We start from the raw sequence: 25,114 nt of genomic DNA, 5'->3' as shown, positions 1-25,114 counted from the left end.
TTCTACACAAAAAAACTATACAAATTCATGCATAAGTTCTACACAAAAAAACTATACAAATTCATGCATAAGTTCTAGACAAAAAAACTATACAAATTCATGCATAAGTTCTACACAAAAAAACTATACAAATTCATGCATAAGTTCTAGACAAAAAAACTATACAAATTCATGCATAAGTTCTACACAAAAAAACTATACAAATTCATGCATAAGTTCTAGACAAAAAAACTATACAAATTCATGCATAAGTTCTAGACAAAAAAACTATACAAATTCATGCATAAGTTCTACACAAAAAAACTATACAAATTCATGCATAAGTTCTACACAAAAAAACTATATTCATGCATAAGTTCTACACAAAAAAACTATACAAATTCATGCATAAGTTCTACACAAAAAAACTATACAAATTCATGCACAAGTTCTACACAAAAAAACTATACAAATTCATGCATAAGTTCTACACAAAAAAACTATACAAATTCATGCATAAGTTTTTGGCAAACAATGTTACAATATAATTTAAATTGTTACAATGAATAATCTTCATTTTAATACATTGTTGCCTTTTTTTTTTCCATTACAAAATAACATTTATATGCAAATATAATTACCATACAAAATAACGTTTATATGCAAATTATAAAAAAAAATTTTTATAAATTATAATCTTATCATAGGATTACATACTAATGTATATGTTACTCTACATATATATAAATTGTTATCCTACATATATGTTACTCTACATATATATAAATTACTATCCTATGTATACATTACTCTACATATATATAAATTATTATCCTATGTATATTTTACTTTACATATATAAATTATTATCCTATGTATACATTACTCTACATATATATAAATTATTATCCTATGTATATGTTACTCTACATATATAAATTATTATCCTATGTATACAATACTCTACATATATATAAATTACTATCCTATGTATATGTTACTCTACATATATATAAATTATTATCTTATGTATGTTACTCTATATATATATAAATTATTATCCTATGTATATGTTACTCTACATATATAAATTATTATCTTATGTATATATAAATTAGTGTATATTACTATGCTACTTATTAATAACTATTGTATTATTGTACTTTTTTTTATTATACTTTTTTACCTTAATTTCTATTTTTATGTGTCGAAGAAAACCAAGTTTTTTTTCTGTGAAATTTTTAACTGCTACATTTTTTGAGAAACATGCTTTTGAAGAGTTTTTATTATCAAAAAATGTTATAACAGCAGTGACTCAAAAATTTTGTTTGAACCCATTTTTTGAACAAATATTTTTAAGCTAATTTATTCTAGCTTTAAAAATGATGGAATTCATTTGTGTTGGTATAAATTAGTCTTGTTGTTACAAACATGCAACAATTGTGATGATTATTTTTAAAATAAAAATGTAAAAAAACTGATAATTTGATGATAAATATGTGTTTAAAAGTTTTAAACATATATATGTATCAGTGTAACAATTTTCAGCAAAACATATCATTTTATCATTTTACTTCCAAAAATGAAACTGTCTCCCCTAACCCAACTCCACATAACCATAGTAGCATATAATGAGAAGGGAGGGAGGAGGGGGCAAATCTATAAAAACAGCTGACTACTTTCTTAATGGAAAAAAAAAAGTCCTGAAAACTAAAAACCTGCTAAAAGAAATGTGTCAAATTCTGACTATATATATTAAAAAACCAACTTTAACTTAAAAATAGTCTTTTTTGGGGAAAGGAAAAGGGGCGTACATCCAAACATCCATAAAGTTGACCCTGTATACAACTTATATTTAACTTGAATTAAGTCATTTTTTCAATTATCAATTTTAATGAATGTAAGCATTTTTTTAAAAACTCCTATGAAGTATAAAAAAAAAGAGTAAAATCTACATCCCTGGTGTACATGACATGTGACATTAAACTACATTAGGTATACACAGTTTAGAAAAGGAATTTGGACTTCTCAAAGAGAATCAATTTTTATAAGGGTTTCCTAAATACTTTTTAAAAGAAATAGTAAAAACAGAAAACAGCTGTTTTTGATTTTTTTTTCCATTATAGTGACTGTTTTTTAACTTTTTTAAATTAAAATTCACAAAAAATTCAAAACACTTTCATTTACTGTAATTATAAAATTTTATTTCAATAAAGCAATTTATTTTAAAATTAAAATTTACTACAACTTGTTTCTTATGTAATTTTAAAACTTATGGTAATAAGTGAAATGAAAATTTAAACATCTTGAATATAAGATATATGTTGAACTAACAAGAATTTATAAGATATATGTTGAACTAACAAGAATTTATAAGATATATGTTGAACTAACAAGAATTTATAGAAGAATCAATAGATCAGCTAAGTTTATAGTAAAACTAATAGATTAATTATAAATTATTGGTAAAATTAGACAACATTGAAATCTATTGATAATGAATTTATAGAAAACAACAAACATCAAAATTATTGGTAAGTTTATAGTAAAACTAATAGATTAATTATAAATTATTGGTAAAATTAGACAACATTGAAATCTATTGATAATGAATTTATAGAAAACAACAAACATCAAAATTATTGGTAAGTTTATAGTAAAACTAATAGATTAATTATAAATTATTGGTAAAATTAGACAACATTGAAATCTATTGATAATGAATTTATAGAAAACAACAAACATCAAAATTATTGGTAAGTTTATAGTAAAACTAATAGATTAATTATAAATTATTGGTAAAATTAGACAACATTGAAATCTATTGATAATGAATTTATAGAAAACAACAAACATCAAAAGTTGTTGGAGTTAAAGATATCAAAGTTTATCATTAATGAAACTTTTTAAATAGTGCAAGAACAACTTACCAAAACTTTGACTATCCACACAAACTGTTCACTAATAAAAATTTATTCTATCCAAAGTGACATTACCAAACAACCAAATAGATCCTTTTATATTTAATCAACATAACAAATGTTGAAATGAGAACTTTAATATATAATATACACAATATTATAATACCAGTAAATAATTACCATTAAAAATTATTACTTAACTAAAAAGTTAAACTATTTTGAAAAAAATATATAAAAATAAAAATTTAAACAATTTTATTTTACCAGTGATGTGTGAAGAAAATGTTTGATTTATTAAAAGCTCATCGCTAAGACCAAGAGCAGTGTATTTAGATTTAGCATTAGTTGGAAATGATTGACCAGCTAAATAAAAAGAATAAAGTTTTTTTAATCATTCTAAACATTTGATGAATAAAAAAGAAATAACTTGAATATTTAATATCAATAAATTTAAATAATTTTAATTATTTACAATAATTCTTATTGATTTGATAGTTACATTACAATTCTTGTTGCAATTACAATTCTTGTTGCAGATCAGGTCTTAACAATTTTATTGTGATGCTAATATTGAGAATATTACCACCCAAGCTTTACAAGCTACTCTTGCCTTTACCGACAATAAATTGAGGGCTTCATATCTCCTGTGTTAAATTATAGGATCAGTCCAAGTCATGATAAAGACAATTATATTTGAAAACTCAAGTGAAATCATGATAGCTAATTTTTATTGTTTATGCGACACAAAGATCACAAAAAGTGACCAACGGAGCCGTCCAGTTACGTAGACCTGGAAGATGTGAAAATAAAAACAGATTGTAGATGGTGTCATTGAATAAAAAATAAAAATCATAAGAAAACATAAAATGTGTGGCAAGGCTTTTTATCGTCTATTCTTCGTTTTTCTACAAGAAGTAGAAAAACGAAGAATAGACGATAAAATAAGGGGGCATAGAGAGAAACAACTAACGCTCTGGCAGCAAACTGTTCAACTAAACAAGATTCAAGTGGAACTCTAAAAAAATTCCTGGACACAACAGTTTTTTTATTTTTTTATTTATTATATTCTGATTCACTCCCAACAAGGCTGCAAGCAACCACTATTAAGTTGGGAATTCTAGAAAAAAAGAATAGAGTTATAAAGCAAGGAAATGGTTGACAGAAGACTCGAAAAGTTGAAGGTTGTATGAGTCAGGAAAACATAAAGATGGGAGAGAATTCCAAAGGGTTAAAGTGCAGGAAAAAAAATTTAACAAATAAAAGTTTTTTAGAGCATGCAGGAACAGATACAGTAAAAGAATGAGACTTTGATAAATGACGAGTCAAGCGAGAATGAGTTTTGGTTGATGGAACTAGAGATGAAAGCTCCTTTGAGCAGCGGCCATGATAGTATTTGTAGAAAAAAGAAAGAGATGCAACTTTATGAAGATGGGAAAGAGGTTCAAACTTAGCAGATAGACCGGGTTCAACTATGTTTACAAAGTGTTTTTAAACCTTTTCTAGAAGAGAAAGAGCATCATTATTCCAACAGTATTCCATACAGGAACGAATAAGAGATTTGTAGAGGTAGAGAATGGAATCAGGAGAGAGAAAATGGCGAGCACAATAAAGAGAATCATTATTAGTAGATTTTAATTAGCAATCGATTGTATACATGATTTTCATGAAAAGTCAGTAGTAAACGATAATCCAAAAAGAAGTAAAGAAGAAGACTCAGTGAGAGGGTAAATATAGGAATGTCAACAGTAATGTGATGTGTTTCCAGTAAATAACTGAATTTTGTTGGAGTTAAAATTTACAAGCTACTGAGAGCTCCAACCTGTTACAGAAGTGAGATCAGACTCAAGATCAGCTGCCTGTTCTAAAAAATTGAAAAGAGAAGACTTTTTTTCAAGACATGAGTATAAAGTTGAATCATCAGCAAAAAGAGCTACTTTAGATGTAAGGTTGTCAGAAAGATCATTGATGTAGATAAAAAACAAAACAGGACCAAAGATAGATCCTTGAGGTACTCCAGAGGTTACTGGAAATAAAGACTGTTGGCCTTCGAGGATGATTTTAATAAAGCAGGTAGAGAAAAAATGATTTGATAATCTCAAAAACCCAGTTACACCATATGAATAAAGATCATTGAGACGACCAGCATACCAAATTTTGTCAAAAGCCTAAGATATGTCAAGAGCAATAGCCCTCGCCTCTCTGCCTCCATCTAGTGCACGAAAAAATCTTTCAGTCACAGCAGCTAGCAAGTCAGCCACAGAGCAAGAGGATTGAAAACCCTATTGATTGTTTGACAGTAAGTTATTTGATTCAAGATGGGATGTGAGAAATTTGTTTATCAAAGACTCAAAGACTTTGCTAATAACAGAATGAAAGAGGGGTCAGAATGCTCACCAGAGTTTTTGAAAATTGGAACAACAAATGCCATTTTCCAGCAGGCAGGAAATTAAGACTCAGTCAAGCACTTATTAAATAGTTTAAAGAGAATAGAAGAGAGTTCTGGAGAACAATTTTGTAGAACAATGACAGGAATGTTGTCTGAGCCATACGCCATAGAAGAGTTTAATTGAGATATGACTTTGGCAATGGAAGCTGGTGTGTGCGTTTGGCAACGAAAGCTGGAAAAAAATGATCATAATTAGATATAGCAACTAGTAGTGCGATAGGGTGAGTCCAAAAAGGAAAAGTTTACTTCCTCCATAACAACATTTGTTATTAGATTGCAAAATTGATGTGGCTAAAATTATTAGAGCTAAGGCAGGAAGTGTTGCTTCATTCTTTCAACTTGGCTGACTTACCACTAACAGATATTTTTTTTTTCAAACATAATGCAAGGATTGAAGGTTTATTATGAAACTTTGAAATAGTTATTAATACTCTAAATAACTATTTAAATAAATAATTCAACATTATAAGTAAAATTTAAGAATTTTATAAAGAATTTTAAATAATTTATTTTATATATTTTAAATAAATATACTTATTATATATTATCGCTCATAACTAATACCTAATTTAACACTGCTGATGCCGCTGTTTCCCATTTGTGCGCCTTTGACATGGAGTTTTTACCATACTTGGCTTTTAGTATTTTTCTTTATATTTTTGACCACGGGATGAGGTATTCTTAAATCTTTATAATCTGTTAATATCTGCTTAATCAGTTTTAGGGTCGAAAACTTTGCTTAATCAGCTTAATTAGTAATAAGATTGAAAACTTTTTAATTTGATGACTTCTGTAGTAAAAGATAGACCTTAATTATTTTTAAATGAATATAGTAACTTTTAAAGTCAGGTAATTTATTTAATTCATGCATTTTAATACTAACACAATTTAAGTCCTTTGTCAATTGTATTTAAAGTATATTAATCTGTTATTTTTTATTTTTAAAAATTAGAAGACGATGATGACTATAGAAAACAATGCTCTTTTTAAAAGATCAAACTCTTGATAAATTTAGTGTTCATCTTCAAAATTCTTGCATCTCACACGGTCAACTCTATGTTGTATGTTAAAGAACAAGATCATTTTATACCTTATTTTGAAGAAATTAAAGATGTTAAAAGAAATTAAAGATGCTTGCTCTTATAGTATAAAAAACCAGGCCACTTGATCATTAGTTTTTTTAAAGTTGTTAAACATTTATTACGAGGTATGTTATTAAACAAGTAAGGTATTATTTTATAAATACTTCTTATTCACACCGTCAACTTATTCAAAAGTTTACTATCATGATGGACAACTTGCTAGCCAAATGGTGTACTTTACTATAATGTGACTTGGCTTTGTTGAGAGCAAGAATGTTGCCCATGCCAGTAAAGTGGTGTACTGTCATGATGAAATGCATAAATTAAATCTGTTTGTAGTTAGTGTAGTCATAAAATGTGTTGAAAAAATATTGTTGAAAGAATGTTTAAAAGAAATATTAAAAAGATATATAGTTTTTTAATATCTATAATTTTTAAATATTTATAATTTTAAGTAAATTTTATTGAAAAGATATATGCTTCATTAAATATTTATATACTGTTGCTTTTAAAGTAAATTTTGTTGAAAAGATATATACTCTAATCCTTTTTTGTTAACAATTTGCATTTAAAGATATATACTCTTTTTTTTTAACAATTTATGCTTTTGATGATAAATAAATTTTGTTAAAAAACGGGCTTCCCATTTATTAATAGCTCCTCCCCATTTAAAAATTTATAAGTTTCTATTTCCTTCATTAAATGTTTAATTTAAATTTGTTGTTTTTTTCATATATATAAATAAATATATATATGTATATGTACACATACATACATACATACATACACACATTTTAATTTTTTTGCATTGTATTATTGACTTTTTTCTTTAGAATATTATAAAAAAAAATTAAAGTAGTTCAAGAAGAAGTTTCATTTGAAGCAAATGATTGTTTATAGAGGTTTTCTATTATTAGTTTTGTATTTACTTTTTTATTGCAAATCTTGCATTAAGTGCATTTCAAAGTAATGAAAGGAATTTTATGATGGAGAATTACATTTCACTGTTCAATGCTAGCAGTACTTACTGAGCAGACAGACCTTATAATTTTATCAATTTGCTTTATTTGAGTTTTTATCTGTAAAAAAATTTTTAATTATTTTTATTGTTTCTTTTTATTAAATACTAATAATATTTTGTCAATAATTAATAAGAACTACCTTAAATATATAACATTACTTAGTTGAAAAGATTATATCAATTTATTTAAAACTTTAGTTTAAGTTCTGGATAGAAATATGTTATCTTTACACATTGCTCAATTATTTTGAAACATCTAATTTAAATATGACTAATAGTAGAGTAGAATATAGTTAGATTTTTATATTATGCTCTGTTTTAATTGCTTACACTGTATTTTAGATAAGCTTAAGAAAGAAAACTCAAAGTTCAATCTAAGAATAAAAGTTCAACTTTTATTATTTTAGGCATCATTTTTACACACTCCTCTGATGCTTAATTATGTCTGATGATTTAAGAAGTGAAATTATTAGACTTCCTTAAAATGAAAGAAACTTGGTTAGGCGAGCTGAGATAAATCATCGCCAATATGAAAGAGATGAGCTGAGATGAATTGTAATCAAAACGAAAGAAATCAGGCTAGGCGAGAACTCAATAGATATAATATGCATTGCATAGCAAATTTAGTTGCTATTGTACTTGTTTAGTTCAACTTTGGTGCTCTACCAACTATCATGTTTACTTCGCCTACTGTTAAAATATGGTTTTAACTTGCTGAACCTTAATTATTTAAAATTTGCTAAGTTGATCATTAGCTAATAGTTTAAAAAGAAATTAGTTGTTGCAACCAAGGTAAGTTTTATTTTCTGATCAAATTTCAAAATTTGTTTGCACCGATAGCTATTGTGTTTTTGTTATTTTGTGTAATAGCTAATTGTCTTTGCAATAAATTTCTTACAGATTTTGACTATTTTCAACAATGCTCTAGAAAAAGCATCAGCAACAAAAAAATTGGTTTGCAGTTTTTTTTCATTTTAGACATCTTACAATGCTTTTTAAGCTTATTGCAGATCAAATAGAGGGCCCACATTTCGTAAGGCACATAAGGTGTGGGCTTGAATTAAGGGCAAAAGCTCTGCCCCCCCCCCTTTTTTTTTATTATACAGTGTTGATCCTGTAGAAAGTAAAGTATGAGGAGAGAGAGTGGTAGGAAAAAAAATACGCTGCATCTATAATTAGTATTTTTTTAGTTGGTTAATTTACCAATTGGTAATTGGTAATGCAAATTTAGTTCAATTTTTTTTGTAAATATATACTTTTCTTTATATATTTTGTTTTGTTATTATGTATAAATGAACTGATTTCCAGTTAATACATTTGGTGCATTTTTTCCTTTTTTAATTCAATTACTTTTTTTAGATTAATCTGATGATGTGTTTGTTCAATATAGACATACAGTTAAAAACTATTAAAAATTGTTATGTTTTGTTAAATTGGTAATAAATGTGTTAATAAAAATATCTTTAATCATAAATAAATATCTTTAAATATCTTTTATCTTTTACTTGATAATTTTATTGCGGCAATATTTGCTTAATTTTGATTTATATGAACTTTTAAAAAGCATTCATATTCTGTTTTATAAATTTTAATGAGTCTTTTGTTTATTTATTAATTATTATTTTTTTTAGTTTTATTTAGATGCCCCAAGAAGTCCTTATGATCTTTTCACAGAGCACTGCGGATGAGCATTTATTTGGAAGTTCATGCCTCCTTCCTAACCAATGTTGCAAAACTTGCCCAGGGGTGGGGGGTGGGGTGTGAACCACGGATCCTTTGTTTCTGAAGCAAGTGCACTACCACTGCACCACGGCTGCTCATTAAACAGTGTTAAAAGATAATATTATAGCATACCAAAGTGGTTGAAGTGATTCGTGTGGGTTTAAATCCTTTGGTTTTCACACACTTAATTTTTTTTTTTTAAATCTTTTCCAACTTTCTAGAATACAAAGTAAAACAATTTTAAAGGTCTATAGATATATGCATATCATATATAAAGATATTATATACTATAACAAACGAAAACAGGGGAGAATTTTTTAAAAATCTTTTAAAAATTTCTAAAAACATGAAAACACTGTAGAAAATTTGTTGCGCATATGTCATGGTAGAGTTTAAGGTTTTAATATTCTTATTAATAGATTGAGTGTATGCATTAAAGAGACAACTTTCTTTTTTATAGAAAAAAGATTTTACATAGAAACTTAAATTTTCTTTAAAATTAACAGGACAAGAGTCCTAATAACAGGGATTATCTTTTTCCAGATATTTCCGGAATTCCGGATTTTTCTCAACTTTTAGTTTTTCCAGACAACCAAAACATCTTCCATGCATATACAAGTTTAGGAATATATTTTTGTAATATATTTGTTTTTTAAGCTTTTTCACTCACCACTCATACTAAAATTAAAAAGAATAATAAGGTCTGCCCCCGCTTTATGTGTGTGTGTGTGTGTGTGTGTATATATATATATATATATATATATATATATATATATATATATATATATATATATATATATATATACAGGGTGATTTAATCAAAAGTATAAACTTTAAAATTGAATAAAAATTGTGGATCAAATCAGATTATTAAGTCCGATACACCATTTTAAAGATAAATTAAAAGGAAATTAAGTGATAAGAATTTATTTTTTATTTTTTAATTATGACCTCCATTTATTTTTTATTTTTTCAATATGACCTCCATTTTTTTCAATTAATAAATGACATCTTTTTGTAAAATTCAAAAACGTTGATTCCAAAGCTGAAGTGTTTATTTTTTGGATTTCTCTCGTGATGTTCTCTTTTAAATCATCCAAAGTCTTCGGTAATGGCTTATAAACTTTAGACTTAAGATAACCCCATAGGAAATAATCACATGGATTGAGGTCTGGTGATCGTGGAGGCCATTGTTGCTTGGTAATGAATTTCTCCCCAAATTTACTTTGTAACCACTCTTGAACCATATTAGCCGTATGCGGAGTAGCCCCATCTTGTTGAAAGTAGTATTTTTTGTGACTCTCAACTCTATAGTGCTTAGGCCAGAAAAAATTTTTAAGCATATCCAGGTAATTGTGCTGATTTACCGTTCCTTCGAAAAAGTAGGGTCTGTAGATTTTTCGGCAGGAAATGGCACACCAAACCAAAACTTTCGCATCGTGCAACGGTTTCTCTATCCAATCCTCAGGTCTCTCATTCAGCCACATTCCGTTATTTTGCTTGTTGATCGACTCAGTAAGGTAAAAATAGGCTTCATCTGCAGTGATCAACCATTTGTGAATATCCTTTTCCAAGTCCAGCCACCATTGAGCAAAAATGACCCTTTTTTCATAATCAAGTGGCAATAGTTGATGAGCGCTCTGGTATTTATACGGTTTGAGTTGTAAATCTTTGAGAAGAATATCACGGCAAAAGCTGTATGAAATTTCAACATCAACTGAGGCTTTTCTGATCGACAATGTAGGATCTTCGAAGAAGAGTACTTTAATTCGAATGTCTCGCTCATTCCTCGGTTTTCGTGGCAAATCAAGTATTGTTCCAGTTGTATCAAATTTTTTACATAATTTTGTGATAGCTGTTGCCGTTGGACATGGTCTGTTCTTAAATTTACTTCTATAAGCTCTCTGAACCAGACTTACGCTCTTCAACTTGACCAATTTTTTTGTTAAAAATATGCGTTTTTGAATATCGTATCTCATGGCTATGCTGTTATTTTAATCTTTTTGAAATTATTAACATTAAATTTCCTTTTTAATGAGCTTTAAAATGTACTATCGCATGTAATGTATTTGCAATCAAAAAATTAATTATGTTAATTTAAAGTTTATACTTTTGATTAAATCACCCTGTATATATATATATATATATATATATATATATATATATATATATATATATATATATATATATATATATATATATATATATATAAATAAAAGTTTACAGAAGTTGTAAAGTATTGAAAGTTAATCGTAAACTCAAAATAAAGATTTTTATATTTTACTCTTTTTTAAAAATTGTTGAAACAAAGTAAAATTATTAAAATGGTAGGTGTGGAATAGACTTACCATGACCAGTAATATATTAATATTCAGTAATAATTATATGGGTCATGGTAAGTCCGTTATTTAAGTCATCTCATGTTTTTTGAAACTTTTTATATCAATGGTATTTAATTAACACATTTCAAGCGGGTATTCTAAATATTATTCAGACTGGTACTGATATCCAATTTGTTGATAAATAACGATTTGCGTAACATCTACTGAAACATTAAAAGTTTTCAAAAGTTAAATATAATAGAAAATTTATTTTATAGCTTTAAAAAGTAAACAATGAGTATAGTTTTTATATATATATTTAATTATTTTTCTAGTTCTTACTAAAATATATTGAAGTAAGGAATAAGTATAGAAAAGGTTGGTGTGGAATAGATTTACTAAGACTTGTATTTTACAGGTCATGACAGCTAGTTATATTAATTATTTTAATTACACACAAACACACACACATATAATAATAAAAATAGAATATAATAGAACTAATCAAAACTAAACAATGTTGAATACAAATTTTTACTTTGTAGCATGTCTCCTAGCCAACTAGCGCTAATAACAGGAATTTGCCATTCTACAGCTTTTTTAAATTTTTCACCAGCAGGTCTAAATCAAACAAGTAATTTAAACTTAAGTTGAGTCACTAAAAATATACAAAAATATTACTTCTATTAATTAATACTAAATATGCTTATATTTTATATATATTTTATAATATTATGTCCTGGATATGAAATTAAACAGATCCTATATTGAGGCTGGTGGGGCTCTTTAGCCATGGTAAACTCAGTTTACCTAAGAAGAGAAAACATCTGAAATAAAACTTATTGTAGGTAAAGGTAGAAAAAGCTCGTAACTTTCCTAGTAGCAATATAACAAAAATTAAAAAAAAAAAAAAATGAGCAATGGTCTTCAAAACAGGTTAATGTAAGGAAGAGTTAAAGAAGATGCAAGGAATAATGCAAGGAAGAGTTACCTTTAAAATAGTCTTGATAGAAAGTCATCACTTTTTGATCGGTTTAAACTAGCAGCTAGCCTTGAATGGTATCTCTCTTCTGTGAATACATGGGGCTTGAACACTAATGAATTTTACCCGACATAAACTCAATTGTATACTACTAATAATTATCACAGTATTATGACTTCTATATTATTAAAAGGCAACACTCTTACTAAATGCTCTACTTTACAACTTCTCAGACCACTAGTAATTTATAATGGAAACTATATATGCAATGTATTACATAGTCAACATCTGCCTCTCTTTATTGTGCTCACCATTTTCTAAATCTATTAATATCTTGTTTGCCCACGCATGGAATACTATTGTCATACTTAAACTGGTTCTTCTAATGAGAAGAGACAGTCCAAGTATGACAACAGTATTCCATGCATGGAATACTGTTGTCATACTTTTTATGACAACACAATCTTTTAGACAAGGCACAAAACCATATTGTAAATGTACCTGGACCTACTCTAGCTGAAATGATCTGCTCTGGCTGCCAAACATGATGAAATACTTAACCAAGTCTTCATCATCTGTTCCATTAATCAAAATGCAAACACAAGTGAATTGTCACTCAACAAAGTTGCATTCACAGTTTCTTTGTGCATATAAAGCTTTTCTCAACAATATAACGAAACATTTCATCCATATATATATATTTCATCCATGACATAAAAAAACTGCTTTAACTTATTATTTAAATAAAAATTATTAATCCAACATGTGTGGGTGATAACTCTATAAGGAAAGAAAAAAAAGATTAGCATTAGTTATATCAAAAATGTGTCCTGCTTAAATTTGAGTCTTAAAAAGATTTTAACTAAAGATGCATGAAATAAGTTTTCCATATACATTTAGGTTTTTCATATAAGTCAAAATTAAAAATACTAAAACATTAAAATTTGAATTTGAATTTATTTAGATACCAGAAAAATTCATTTCTAGTCAGTTAGAATTTCATTACACTAAAAAAAAGGTTTTAAAAGTATTTTTAATTTAATTTTAATCCACCTCCTATGAGACCGTGAAGTCGAGGAGGCTACTTTTAGTTGTGGTTACAACCCTCTCTCAACTCTATAGCTCTGAAACACGAACTTTGTTGAACAAGGCCGCTGCGTGGAGAAACAAGTTGAGTGCGGTACTACCAGAGACGTGGTGGGGATCAAATTTGGAACTTCTTGCTTATGAGGTGAGCGCTCTACCACTACCGCAATATGCTTGAAAAGTTTGTTAAAAAACTTGTTGCAGAATAATATTTGGTATTTAATTATTTTAGTGGCATTTAACTTATTTTATAACCTTTTAAAGACTTTTTAAATTTGCTTTGCTATTGCTCATTTTGCATTAAAAAATTTTTTATTTTTAAAAAATTGTATAATTTAAAATGAATTTTACAATATTTAAGTTAGCTATTTCAAACACCAAAAAATTACTGGATCCGTCACTGATATAATATTTACTATTTAAGACTATTGAGTTATATGAGTTTTCACATTAATTTCAAGTGTTGATTTAATAAAGGAGTCAAACTATTTTTTGTTGATGAAGTAGTAACTTATTATGGTAATAACTCAATCCAAGATTTCAATTATTGGAAATGACCCTAAGTAAGAAAAACTTTGGAAATGACCCCAAAGTAAAAAATTTTTTTGGGATGACACCTAAGTAAGAAAAAAGGTTGACAAAATCTGTAATTGGCAGTAATAAAATTATTAAAATTTACTATAGCTTTTATTCAACAATTATAAAATATAAAATATAAATTATAAAATATATCAAACTAAATAGATCATACAATTATTAAAATGGTCAATATGCATGCTGTTAGGAGTAGACATTTTTGTTTGGTTATTTTTCAAATTTTACTATAATTAAATAATTGTAAATGTACTGCAAAATTTTAAACTTTTATTGATATTATGTATGATTAATTGTAAAAAAATGCAGTTTATAAACAATTTTATTTGAGTTTCAAAAGAAAATTTTTTAAGCATAGTGCTGTTAAAGATAAACAGATTTAATCTTTTTTTTATTGGAAATTTTTTTAAGGAAATAAATTAATAAAAAACAAATTTCAACAGGAGAGATTATGTCTTAATCATCCAAAGTAAACACTAAGAAAATAATATTAAGCAATCTTTTGATTCAAAAGCAATCTTTTGATTGAATATTTATCTACTGAAATTTAGTATAACTAAATCTGTTGAAAAAATAACAAATCAAAAAATAAGGTAATTAAAAAAAACTTACGCTTTACATATAAGATGTGTGTGAGAACGAGTCATGTGACCAGTATAGTGAGCACCCAAGAAGTTAATCATATGCTTGACAAGTAAACGCTCATGACCATTATATCCACTTACAGTGATGAGCTAAATTTCAATTTGCTACGTTTTACTAAATTATTTGCTTTAAATAAAAACAAAAACAAAAAACAAATCCTGTTCTTACGCTATTTTGAATATCAGCAATAACCTCAGTGAAAGGAGAAGGAAGATGCAATGGAGTATTAGGAGGAAAAAACGTTTTTGCTACCAAAACATCATTCAACCAATATGCTGTAGCAATCTTTTTTTCATCTGCTAGTGCCTACATATTTATAATTTTTAAATGTGAACATCATTTTTATTGACAATAACTGTTTAATAATCAAGGCAAATTAAATAATGTTGTAAGTAAAAGTTTAAATATCCATTTTTATCTATACATCAATTTGTTATTTATACAATTATTTTTTATCTATTTTTATTACCTACACATCTATTTGTTATCTATACATCTGTAAGTTACTTATACATCTATTTATTATCGATATACCTATTTGTTATCAATATAATCATACAATAGTCACATACAATGACATCTTGCATGTGGCAGCCATCTTACTCAGTTGTAAGATGCAGTTGTTTCATGCACTTAAAGTGAATTTTGAATTTTTCTAAATAAATTGTCGTATTACCTGCTTAGTTTTTTTCGTCTCCACAAAAACAAAAAAGATCACCTTAAATAAACATACTTCATTGAGTTAAAAAAAGATTACAGAAGAGTGTGGAGTTTGGGGGCTGTGCACAAAACCATCAGTCAGAAACAGGAAACTAGATCTGTTGTTATACAAAAAAGAGAAAAATGTGACAGAAAAAAAAACATTGACAAGTAATGAGGCATATTTGATTTGAATGTCTAAAATGAATCCAAGAATGACAAGTTTTGACCTGCAAAAAGACTTAAAGGCCAACCGAGTGAAGATTTACACTCTACAGTAAGAAAAAGGCTTATTGAATATGAAAGAAAGGCAGTTAGACCAAAGAAGAAGCAGTTATTGACAAAAAATATGATGAAAAGATATACTTGGGCTGAAACATACGCTAATAAAAAAAGCGTAATTCCGAAAAATATAAGGAATTATTAGACATAAAACTAAACCTGAAATTGAAAAAAGTGGATGCTAATGGTGAGGAGTGGTTCAAAAGATTCTGTAAAAAAAAATTAAAAAAAATAAAAAAATCGTAAAAAAGTTATAGTATCCATGCTAAAAATTCAAAGTAATAAACAAATAAGTATAGTTAATGTTTTTTTTATAGTAAAATGTGTTTATTTGTTTAAAAGGTGTTTTTCTGTTTTGCAAACCCATTTTCACATTAATTTGGACACTATTGTATATACCTAATTTAAAACTAAACTTTAAATCAAAAATAATAATAACAAAGTGTTGTTTTTTTAATTGTTTTTAGGATACAAAAAAACAAATAAAATATATTTTTCAGAATACCTAGAATAGTGTTTGTTGCAAAAAACAAAAAAAATGATTTGCATTTACCTTTTGTCAATTAACCATTTAAAAATTGAAAATGATTTCCATATACCTTTTATCAATTTTTACAATTTTACTTTTATAATTGAAAATGATTTCCATATACCTTTTATCAATTAACCAATTGAAAATAAATGATTTGCATAAACATTTTATCAACCAACCAATTAAAAATGCATTCAATCAACAAACAAAAATAGAACATTATTATTTTGAATTTAAAAAGATATTATTGAGATAATTTGTGCATATTTTTGCAGCAAATAGAGAAGACTGAGTTGGTTTCCATAAAACTGTTTTTTGATACAAATAATTAAAAATAGTTTTTATATTTCTGAAACCTTTTCAACTTTAGTAAAATATTATTCATTTAGATATTATATAAAAATATTATTAATTCAAACCTTTTTGAAAAATGGAACTTGTTGATGTAGACAAATGAAATGTGTAACTTTATCAGAATATGTTTCTTCTATTTCACCGCATGCTTTCCTTATCACCTATTTAAAAAAAACAGGTTCCTTCAACCAATTCATTTTTTATTTTTTATCATTCACAATCTTTTCTTAATCTCTCATTTTTCCTTTCTCTCTTCAACATTCTCTTTTTCCCAAATTAATAAATACTTAATAAAAATTTATATTAACTAATATAAACCTTAAACTCTTGATGATTGGCGCTTATTTATCATATTTAAGTGTGTAAAAAATTTCTAAATATTTAAAATAAAAGAAACACTGTACATCTTTCCACACTTGATAAACTAGAGGCTGCAATCTATCTTCATAACCACTAAAGAAAATGACACAACCTTCAAGTAACTTTTCTGGTACTGTATAAAAAAAAAAAAATATGCAAGTTTAAATAATAAAAATGAACTCCCAAAATTATTATCAGTTATGAAAAAATAGTTTATTCAATGCATGTTATACTATATATATATTCAATGCATGTTTTACTATATATACATTCAATGCATGTTATACTATACATACATTCATAACTGCTAATTGATACAAGCCACAACCCTTATATTTTACAATTTTTAACTTAACACTGAAAATACTAAATTTTATATTCAAAATCACTTTACATAGAACCAAGTAATCATGATAAAACAAAGATGTAATGCTTCTGTAATTTTATCCTACATTTTGAAAATTACTAGCCAATGCTACCAGTAATTTTTGTTTTAATTAGGATAATTTTGCATTCTTTTGCTTTTATAATTGATCACATTGAAACTCTTTTTTTGAAAGATGACATTTTAAAACAGCAAAGTTTACATACTTAAACATTGTTACAAGATGCTTTTACAAAAAAACACATTTACAATATGTTTGAACCTTACATAAAAGAGCATAAAGAACAACAGTTTTCCATACAAGAAAAAATAGAGACTTATAGAGATAAATTTATAGTGAAGCAACCTTAGCAGATGGAAATATTGGAATTCATTATATATATAATTTCCATAAAAGGTCAGTATGATAATCTGAGAAGACATAGAGTAAATGAATCAAAAAATGTTTACCAAGAATATTTACAAGAACATCAATACAAATATTGCAATAACTATTAGCAGTAACAAAAAAATTTTGTTAGGATTAAAACTTACTAACCTAAGCAGACATCAACTTATAAAAGAGTTGAAACTACATTTAAGATTAGCCTGTTCGGTAAAAAAAGTGACTTTTTGCTGAGACTAGAGTATAAAACTGTAGCATCAGTAAATAGAGCTACTCTAGAGGTAAGTCAGGAAATTCATTAATAAATAAGTAATGACAGAGGTAATGAATGGAAACTTGTGGTACCCAGATGTATAAGAAAACAAAGAAAACTGATGTTTACCAAATACAACTATAATATAACAATAAGATCAAAACATTTTTAAAACATTTTTTACTCTACCTCATCTCTTGATTCTAATGACTTTTTTTGTCATCCCAGAGAAACAGGCTAATCCATTGTTAAACATCCAAACCCGCACAGCTTTAGTTGCTAAAGCTATTTCCTATTTAAATCTTTTTAAAGCTTGAGGTCTGGTCAACGTTCCTGTTAAATTTAAAAAAATGTTCTCCAAAACTCTCTTAACTTTTTAATAAGAGCTTTCTTGTCTGTAGGAAAATAGTACCAAATCCAATAATAACTTTCTTGTCTGTAGGAAAATAGTACCAAATCCAATAATAACTTTCTTGTCTGTAGGAAAATAGTACCAAATCCAATAATAACTTTCTTGTCTGTAGGAAAATAGTACCAAATCCAATAATAACTTTCTTGTCTGTAGGAAAATAGTACCAAATCCAATAATAACTTTCTTGTCTGTAGGAAAATAGTACCAAATCCAATAATAACTTTCTTGTCTGTAGGAAAATAGTACCAAATCCAATAATAACTTTCTTGTCTGTAGGAAAATAGTACCAAATCCAATAATAACTTTCTTGTCTGTAGGAAAATAGTACCAAATCCAATAATAACTTTCTTGTCTGTAGGAAAATAGTACCAAATCCAATAATAACTTTCTTGTCTGTAGGAAAATAGTACCAAATCCAATAATAACTTTCTTGTCTGTAGGAAAATAGTACCAAATCCAATAATAACTTTCTTTTCTGTAGGAAAAAAGTACCAAATCCAATAATAACTTTCTTGTTTGTAGAAAAATAGTACCAAATCCAATAATAACTTTCTTGTCTGTAGGAAAATAGTACCAAATCCAATAATAACTTTCTTGTCTGTAGGAAAATAGTACCAAATCCAATAATAACTCACTTTGATACTTTAGGCATAAGCTGGCAAACGATGGATAATTGTTGTAAAATGAAGGATTCAAATATAAATCCATTGCTATCAATATTCTTAAATCCATTACCAAACTATTATCACCATTCAGAAAATAGAAAACAAACTAAATAGACAATTACCAGTTGATTCATATCTGTAAAAAAAAAATGAATAAAGCTTTTTAACACACATTAAAAACAATCAAACACCAAGCCTAATGTAAAATAAAATTTGATTTAATTATTTATATAAGTTTGATAAAAAAAGAAAGAAAATCACTTAGATCAAAGCACATAGCTAAATCAGATTATGTTAGCATGACTTTTAGCCGTTATTTGAGCTTTGATGACTTTTACATGACCCAGTAAAATATTTTTAATGAAAATTAAACTAGAAGGTATTTTTTGTTTTTTATAATAGGTTCCAATACTTGAAAACTCAGATCGCTTTGATTCCAGGAAATGAACTAGACTAGAAATAATTAGACTTAAATAAATATTGATTGTCTAAAAACCTTCTTTGTTCATTGTCTAAAAGCCTATTCTCTGACAAACAATATGAATTTCAATCTTTTGGTTCTACTTGTTAACTGTTATAACAAAAAATTTTAATTAAGCATCAGATAAGAGTGGTGAGACAAGGGCATTGTTCTCAGAATACCAAAGGTTTTGTAAAAATCTATCAAGCTGGTCTAATTAATTAGCTTTATTTGTAAAAGTTTTGAATCATTTAGTTATAAATACAAATTGGAAATCTGACAAAAACTGTAATTGACATCAATCAATTTTGCTGAATTTCCGTAATATCTTAAAGTGCTTGGAATTTCGAGGTGCCCTAAATTGAGAAAATATTGCGATCAATTCATGGAAACAAATAATGACTGCTCGGAATGATAATGAGCCATTGGATTTTTGAAATAATTTGAGAACCACTTTTGATAACTTTTAAAATTATTTTAGATAGTATATTTAGATTTGTCAAGCAAATTTTTCCCTAAACACAGTAAAGTTAATAGAAAACTTTAGAAAAATCTCCTTAAAGATGAAGTTTTCCAAAAACTTCACTGTATTTGGAGAAAAGGCTTTTCTAGCCTTGCACTTACATATTGCAAAGTTATCATTAACAAATAAGCTTTGTTCCAAAACTTGTTTCAATCATTGTATCTAAACTTTCCCATTAATTTTAAACTGATGGAAAATAAATGGTAATTTATTTTCCATCAGTTTAAAATTAATGAGAAAGTTTAGATACAATGATTAAAACAAATTTTGGAACAATTTTTTTGTCATTAGTTGTAGCCATTGAGGCCTTTGTGAAAGCTAATTAAATTGTGGTTTGAGGTTGAGTAGCAGGTTTTGTGAGTGATATTAATATTCCTTTTGACATTAAATTTTTTAAAATTAATATTCCTTTGAATATTAAACATAAATGCTTTGTATAAAACATAATTGATTTATAAGAATTATGTAAATTATATAACTAAGATCATAAAATTGTATATTACTGGTTTAAATTAAATGATAGTTTGTTTTTCTAAGTTTAATAAAAAGTCAAATTGCATATATTACAAAATAATAAAACTGATTTTTTTTTGTATAGTCGTTTTATTTCAATAATTTCTCGTTTAGTGGTAGAAAATAAAAATCTATAAAATCTTTGTTTTGAGTTAACAATTAATGTTCAATACTTCATAACTTCTTATTGTAAAATTGTTGTTCTATTAAATACAAGCTTATTAATTTTTTTCTTTATAAAGTTTCTGTATAACTTTAATTCTTTTTTTCAAACCATCTGCAGCTTATTAGCTCTGTTGCTAGGACCCTTGTTCTGTTAATTAATTTAGAAGAAAATAAAATATATTTATCATGACATATTTGCAACAAATTTCTACCAATGTTTTGATATTGTTTAAAATTTTAGGCTTTTTTAAAAATTCTCTTTCTTTCATTTGTATAATACCTTTTTATATATGATGTATATATTATCTATAGAACTTAAAATGTTTTACTTTGTATTTTCGAAATTTGAAAAAGATTTAAAAAAATTAAATCAAAATTAAGGAGATTTTATCACAATGCAATTTTTAAGTAATAGTAACTTGATATAGTTTTTAACATTAGAAAAGTATTTCATTTTTATTTATTTTTATTTTTTTAACATCTTTACTTTCAACAAGGCTGCAAGCAACTACTATTAGAGTTGTAAGTTACTGCAAGAGAAAATAAGAAGTTTAAAAAGCAAGATAACAATTAACAAACAAAAAAGGAAGCGAATTCCAAAGAACTGATGTACGAGGGAAAAAAAAAGACAAAGAAGAATTTTTGGAGCACTTAAGAACAGTAAAAAGATGAGACTTAATTGAATGACGAGTAAGATGAGAATGAATTTAGCAGACACAAGAGACACTAGCACTTTAGAGCAGCGTCCATTCAATCCTATAAGATGAAGGATAGATTACTCATCGAGTACATTACTATTGATAAATATAGGAAGATCTAGATTGTTTCGATAACGATTAGCTGTAAAAAATTGAGTTTTACCTGAGTTAAAGTTCAACAGCCGCTGAGAGCTCCATGCTGTAGCAGAAGTGAAATCCTTTTCAAGCTCAAATGCTCCCTATAAGCAATCGGAGAGTGTTGGCTTCTTATCAAGACAAGAATAAATGTTAGTATCATCAGCTAACAATGCTACCTTAGATGTGAGAATTTCTGGGAGGTCGTTAATGTAAATTAAAAAAAGTAACGACCAAGGAAAGAAGTTACAAGAAATGAAATAGAGTGCTGTCCATTGAGGACAACTTTTATACTACAATTGGTAAGGAAGGATTTAATAACCTTAAAGATGTTATCTGATACACTGTAAGAAGAGAGCTTATGGAGAAGACTATTTTCCTAAGCTTTATCAAAGGCTTTAAAAATGTCAAGAGCAATAGCCTTAAGCTCTTCACATCTATCTAATGCACGATAAACCTTATCAGTTATTACCCTTAACAAATCTGCATAAAACGAGAAGATCGAAATCCATTTTGATAATCAGAAAGTTATTATATTCAAGATGAGAGATTAAGTGTTTTTTAATTAAAGACTCAAAACCATGCTTATGATAGGAAGAAAACTAATGGGATGGTAGTTAGATGAGTTAGATCGCTCTCTAGAGTTTTTGAAAATAAGGACAGATGCTGCTTTCCAGCAGGCCGGAAAACAAGACTCTGATAAGCACTTGTTAAATAGTTTTGAAAGTATAGCTCCAGAGAACACTTGAATGCTGGAGTGATACGAGTGTCAAGCTCAGGTAGGATGTGACTGATGGAATGAAGAGATAAGATTGATGAAAAGTTCTGATTCTGATGATGAGGAAGAGTGAGATAATAGTTTTAGAGAAATCAAATTGTGATCAAAAGCACCTAAGGGTAAATGTGGGGAAACTGAGCACTGACTAGAATCAGAAACAAGACACAAGTCGAGTGGAGAAGGTAAAAGATTTGGCTTGTCTGGAAAGCGAGTTGGATAAAGGACTATTTGTGTTAGAGATTGAGAAAGGCAAAAGTTTGGCCTTAATGCCTGCAGAGTCATTGACACTAGAACCAAGCCATTCAGTATAATGTGCATTTAAGTCACCAACAACAACGATATTGGCTGAATGATAAAGAGAAAGGGCTTGGTCAATTTGATCAGAAATAACATTAAAAAGAGTGCAGTCTTAAGATGAAGGAAAGCTAATGCGGTAGTGGTGTAGTGGTAAGAGCGCTCGCTTTGTAAGCGAGAGGTTCGGAGTTCGACTCCCACCACGTCCCTGGAAGTACCGCGCTCAACTTAGTTCCTCCGCACATCGGCCTTGCTTGGCAAGGTTTGTGTTTCGGAGTTAAAGAGTTGAGAGAGGGTTGCACCACGAATAACGACTAAAAAAAAAAATTAAATTAAAAAAAAAAAAAATGAGTATCCTCCTCGACTGTAGTGGCCCCCCTCGGGCCTTGGGGAGGTGAATAATCTAAAAAAAAAAAAAAAAAAATGTAAAACAAAGAGAAAGGTTATAGGGTGAAGTGGTGCTAAACAAAAGCACATAAAAGAATAGTCTGTGGATTCAAACCTAGTTTGCCGACAAATGGGTGAATTCTTACAAATTAAAGGAAGATAACCATCAACACTAATATCACAAGAAGAGACAGCTGTACTTATCTCACAAAGTACAAGTAGGTCTGGAGAACTTTGCAAAAGATAAGACTTAACAGAAGAAAAGTTACTTCGAAGACCACGAATATTAGTGTAAAATAGATTTAGAGAACTTAGTGATGATGTTGGTTTTTGTGTATTATAGTTTTTGACTTTAACCACTTTTAAATTTGTTTAAGAACTTGACTCAAAGCACAGATAGTACTCAGTACAAAGCACAGAATAACACAAAACACAGTAGTACACAGTAACATAAAAAGTTATATTAGACCTCTAATAAAGCTAAGATTATTACTTTCTGCCATTTTCTGTAACCTATTGAAAATAAGTGAAAAATAAGTGGGAGGTGTGAATCAGACCTATCATTACCCATTTTACGGGTTCAAATTTTCTAGTAATTATTATAAGTAGTTATTTCAAAATAATTTTTCCATGAAAATTATTGTTTTGTTTGTCGTTTTTTTGTTTAAACAAACAAAAAAATGACAAATAAAAAAGCTACTTAATACTATAATGTACCAAGAAAGTCTCACTATTGTGGTTAAAGTATTTTATGTTTCGATTATAAGAGATATCGATTTCATAGGAGACATCAGTTTTGGTTTGAAAAGAAAAGACCTTGTAATTATTGTTGTAAAAAAAAAAAAAAAAAAAAAATATATATGTGGTAGTGGTGCAGTGGTAGAATGCTCGGTTCATAAGCGAGAGGTTCCGAGATCAATCCCCACCACGCCCCTGGTAAGTAGCCTCCCCGTCTATAGCGGCCTTCTTGGCTTTGGGGAGGTGAATTAACAAAAAAAATATATATATATATAATATTAATAATAATAATAAAGAAACTATTGAGATCTAACACCAAGTTAGATCTATGACAGACGTTACTATAGATTGAACAATTAAATGAAGAGTAACAAATAAGATAAATAAATCAGTAAATAAATGCATAAATAAAAATAAAAATAAATTAATTAGAGTTTAAGAAACTAAAGATAAAAGCGATAGTTTGTATTTAAATACATTCAGCTTCAATAATTTCATTTGGTAATTTGTTCCATACACGTATTATTCTAATCGTGAAAAAGTTTTAGCATAATTTGATGGAAAAGTTATTGCTATTTTTTAACCATAAACGATGTTTATTACTTCTTGTCTGAGATGCAGGACCAGATACTTGTAAAGAATGAGCTAACACAGGTGCAATATTTCAATTAATAGTATTAATACCATTATACCATTTATACATTTGAATAAGTTCACCTCTTATTCTACGCCCTTTAAAGTGTTATTAAATTTAGTTTTTTAAGATACTCTAAATAGTGTAAGTGCCTTAATTTCGGAATCAATTTAGTTGCACGACGTTGAACATCTTCCAGATTTTTAATATCTTTTTCAAGATAAGGAGATCTGGAAGAAATCTGTACTGCATATTCTAAATGTGGTCTAACATAACTTGTAAATAATAACTTGATATTGTTAGCATTTTTGAATTTAAAACATTTTTTAATATTCCCAATTTACCATTAGCTTTCAAAACAGCTGACTTAACTTGCATATCCCATTTTAAATCATTTGATATTTTGACACCTACATCTTTCTCATAAGTTGTTTTACCTAAAGTTTCAATACTACCATTATTGTCCATCATAATTTGCATTGTATTTCCCCAGAAGATTATTACTTATGTAATAATCTTCTGTGAGATACTTTATCAAAAGCTTTAGCAAAATCTGTATAAAGAATATCAAATGATTTATTATTTGCTAACCCAGTTGTAATTTTATCTATATACTCTAATAAATTTATAGTACAACTTTTGCCTTTTAAAAAGCCATGTTGG

The 25,114-nt window shown here is 27.5% G+C and overlaps 1 protein-coding gene across 2 annotated transcripts in view; it reads right to left on the bottom strand.

Annotated features, from left to right (window-relative positions):
- LOC100206227 (PAX-interacting protein 1) overlaps nucleotides 1-25,114 on the bottom strand; it is a 68,847-nt gene that overhangs the window by 21,799 nt on the left and 21,934 nt on the right. Inside the window, exons 7-12 of one of the 2 annotated variants that reach the window (XM_065814993.1) lie at nucleotides 17,071-17,162; nucleotides 16,732-16,827; nucleotides 14,968-15,105; nucleotides 14,767-14,888; nucleotides 12,031-12,113; nucleotides 3,165-3,263 (exon numbers count right to left, since the gene is read on the bottom strand). In XM_065814993.1, coding sequence (XP_065671065.1) covers nucleotides 3,165-3,263; nucleotides 12,031-12,113; nucleotides 14,767-14,888; nucleotides 14,968-15,105; nucleotides 16,732-16,827; nucleotides 17,071-17,162 — 630 coding nt within the window. The remainder of the gene's footprint in view (nucleotides 1-3,164; nucleotides 3,264-12,030; nucleotides 12,114-14,766; nucleotides 14,889-14,967; nucleotides 15,106-16,731; nucleotides 16,828-17,070; nucleotides 17,163-25,114) is intronic. The other variant, XM_065814994.1, reaches the window with a different exon arrangement.

Source organism: Hydra vulgaris, chromosome 13, assembly GCF_038396675.1.
Source record: "Hydra vulgaris chromosome 13, alternate assembly HydraT2T_AEP".
Taxonomy (NCBI): Eukaryota; Metazoa; Cnidaria; class Hydrozoa; order Anthoathecata; family Hydridae; genus Hydra; species Hydra vulgaris.
This window is presented reverse-complemented; position numbering and strand designations above follow the sequence as displayed.